Genomic DNA, 3,148 nt, shown 5'->3' on the forward strand with positions numbered 1-3,148 from the left:
CACACATCCGGGCTCTCTCTCTCTCTCTCTCTCTCTAGGAGCCATTTTGGACTCAGTTCAGCCTGGCTGCATCAAACCTGTCAACTCCGCAGCGACAAAGACTCCACTTCCGGTTAGGACCACCAAAATAAAAGTCTCTCCCAAACCTGCTGTACGTTCGTCGCGTGATCGTCAGTGAAGAACGCAGGAAGGTGACGTCACAGCAGGGGTCGGAGCAGGAGACTCCTCAGATCTGAGTCTCAGCTCTGTGAGATTTAACAGTGTCACACGTGTAGTTGTTAATGTTCACGCTGTCCTGACTCAGAGACCTCCGGGCTCAGCTTCCTCTGTGGGAGGCCGGAGGACGCCATCATCTGAACACGCCTGCAGGAGCTCTCTCTCTGCACGAGACAGGGGGTGTGTTTACATATCTCTGTGAGGACAGAAAATTGGCATGCTACTATACTCGTGCGGACCAACAGCCCGTCCCCACAGACATTTTCGATGTGGTTTTAGTGTCAGAGTTACGGTCAGACTCAGGGTGAGCAGCTCGGAAAGCATTGTGTTAATTAGACTAAGATATGAAAACGCTTTTATTTTGAAAGCGGAAGTATGATCTGTGGGTAGGGGTTGCAGCAGCTTCACCAGCCTCCTGCAGCCCGTCCCCATCAGCCCGACCAGAGCGGATAGGACGGAGAGAGAGGCAGAGGAGAGCGGGGCTGCGGGCTGTGCACGCGCTGCTGCTGGTCCGGGACCGAGACTGACCCCCCCCTACCCCCACGCCCACCGGGCCGGGCCGCCGCTGTCCGCCCTGCACGGCTCAAGAACCGCGAGGAGACCTCCGAGGACCCGCTACACACACACTCTGCCTTTAAACCTGGAGGACCCGGAGAACATGTGGCTGTCCTGGCTCACCTGCGCGCTCGTGCTGGGAACTCTGTGTGCAGGTAAGCACAGCTGTGTGCGCGCGCGTGTGACTGAGAGAGAGAGAAAGACTCGGCAGCACATGGCGAGGAGCGAGAGCAGGATTCGGGCTGGACCGAGGACCGCCCAGGAGTTCGTCCCCGGTGTCCTCGGTCTCTGGGTTTTTATTCACGGACTGTTTCAGATCAGAGCTCTGTGTGTGTCCGTGTGTGTGTCCGTGTGTGTGTGTGTGTGTGTCCTCTGCTTTGTTTCTGGTGGCAGAGTCCCGGTCTGCCGGTGTGATGCGTTCACGGTCAGGTGTGTTTGGCTGCGTTTCGGGGGGCTTGGCTGCTGCGCACGCGCGCATGCAGGCGGCCCTGTATTGTGTGCTTGTGCACGGTGGCGGATCAATAATAGATCATTCATTTTTCCATGTTTGATATTTGGCGCGCGCTTTGCTGTCGTGCACGCGCTCGTTACTACGGCACGTCGTGGATGAATGAAGCCGCTCCGTCACGTGGACCCGTAGTAATGGAGCGGAGGCGCGTGACACCTCCTCAGACCCACCTCTCTCTGTGTGTGTGTGTGTGTGTGTGCTGACCTCTGACCTGGTTACAGCAGTGCTGTGAGTCACGTGCCTCTGTGCACATCTGTCCAGCTGTGCTGTCTGTTAGTTACTTGTCTGTTCTAAGCCTGGACAGCCCATTCCTACAGCAAATGTGACCTTTGACCGCTGTCAAAGCCCAGAGAGCTGATTGGTCAGTATGATGGAGGAAAACCTGAAAGTTCAACAAGTAGGCAGAGTTTAACACTGCCAGGTAAAAATAATATAATATAACCATTAAATATATTTAACTGAGATCTGCTCCTTCAGCGACAGACAGCTACAGACAGATCACGCCTCAGGAGGATGTAGCCCCTGAATTTAGACACCCCGATAGTTTCTGTCTGGGCTTGTGCTGGTGTTTCCTCCTGTTAGCCATTGTTCTGTCCTGTTAGCCCCTGTTAGTTCCTGTTAGCCCATGTTAGCTCCTGTTAGCCACTGTTCTGTCCTGTTAGCTCCTGTTAGCCTCTGTTAGCTCCTGTTAGCCCCTGCTAGTTCCTGTTAGCCACTGTTCTGTCCTGTTAGCTCCCTTTAGCCCCATTAGCTCCTGTTAGCTTGTGTTTATTGTTAAAGACAAACACTGCTGTGGCCTCGCAGCAGGACCGTCCCGGTTTGGATCTGGGTTCAGCCTGTTTGTGTGTTCTCCCTCATCTCAGGAGGGTGAATAAAGGTTAGTGTTGTTGTGACCTGGCCGCTCAGCTGCTTTTGTTTGTGGTGTGTTTAAAGAAGCTGAGCAGGCTGTTTGCGGTGAAAGTGCTCCGAGTTACTCAGTCAGTGCTCAGGTCTGTGACTGAAGCTCTGATTAGCTTTCCCGCGCTGTCATCACCGTCCTCGTGGTGAGCTCACTGTAACGCCACGTCGGTTTGTGTGCTTGTTTCTTTGTCCACGCACTCGTCCTCCACCATCACAAGTTCACCATCCAAACTTAGCTCTTACGTACATCTCAGACCTCTGAAGGTTCTCATCTACATCAGGTGTAAGGATGTCATCATGTTGCTAAGCATCCACCCAGTAGGGCTGGGCCATATCATACCGTTCACGGTAATACCGGTATAATGATCAATATAATGTTGGGCAACGATAAGAAAATACAATATCGCGATAGAATATGGGTAAAACACGTATGCGCAGTGCCTTTGTTTACATACACACATGGCGGCGACGCAGAATGAGAAGGATGAAAGTGGATCGTTGAATGAAACAGATGAACCTGAACTGGTTTGTAAAAATGCTGCAGCTTCAGTGGTGGAACTGGTTTAGCTTTCGTCAGATACACAACAAAGCACTATTTTTGGTAGCGCATGCTAGCGGGCCGTCGTTATTACCGTGTTGTTTGGAAAATACGGCGCACTTAAAATCAATCCTTTGATTTTTCTGAAAGTCGACAGAGCCCCTTATAATCCCGTGTGCCTTATGTATGAACTCTGGTTGTGTTTACTGACCTCGAAACGATTTTATGTGCACGGCGCTCGAAAATCTGTCAAATGTTTCAGTACGACTTTGCTAAGCTACGAAGCCGCACCGCTTGATGGATTGTCGGAGCATTACGGCTATCGTAGGCGGAGCCTCGCGGAGGGATACGTACTGTGCTTCAACATAATGTTACCGTATTGTGTGTGTATAACCTCTTTTTAAGTTTTGTGGATATTATACATGGTTATG

General features: G+C 51.7%; 1 protein-coding gene across 1 annotated transcript in view; it reads left to right on the forward strand.

Annotated features, from left to right (window-relative positions):
* The first annotated feature begins 642 nt into the window (after positions 1-642).
* The window catches only part of LOC102777714 (activin receptor type-2B-like), a 22,176-nt gene continuing 19,670 nt past the window's right edge, over positions 643-3,148 (forward strand). Inside the window, exon 1 of the mRNA XM_087846704.1 lies at positions 643-926. Coding sequence (XP_087702830.1) covers positions 875-926 — 52 coding nt within the window. The 5' untranslated portion in view covers positions 643-874. The remainder of the gene's footprint in view (positions 927-3,148) is intronic.

The sequence above is a fragment of the Neolamprologus brichardi genome, chromosome 9 (assembly GCF_056152115.1).
Source record: "Neolamprologus brichardi isolate AB-2024 chromosome 9, ASM5615211v1, whole genome shotgun sequence".
NCBI lineage: Eukaryota > Metazoa > Chordata > Actinopteri > Cichliformes > Cichlidae > Neolamprologus > Neolamprologus brichardi.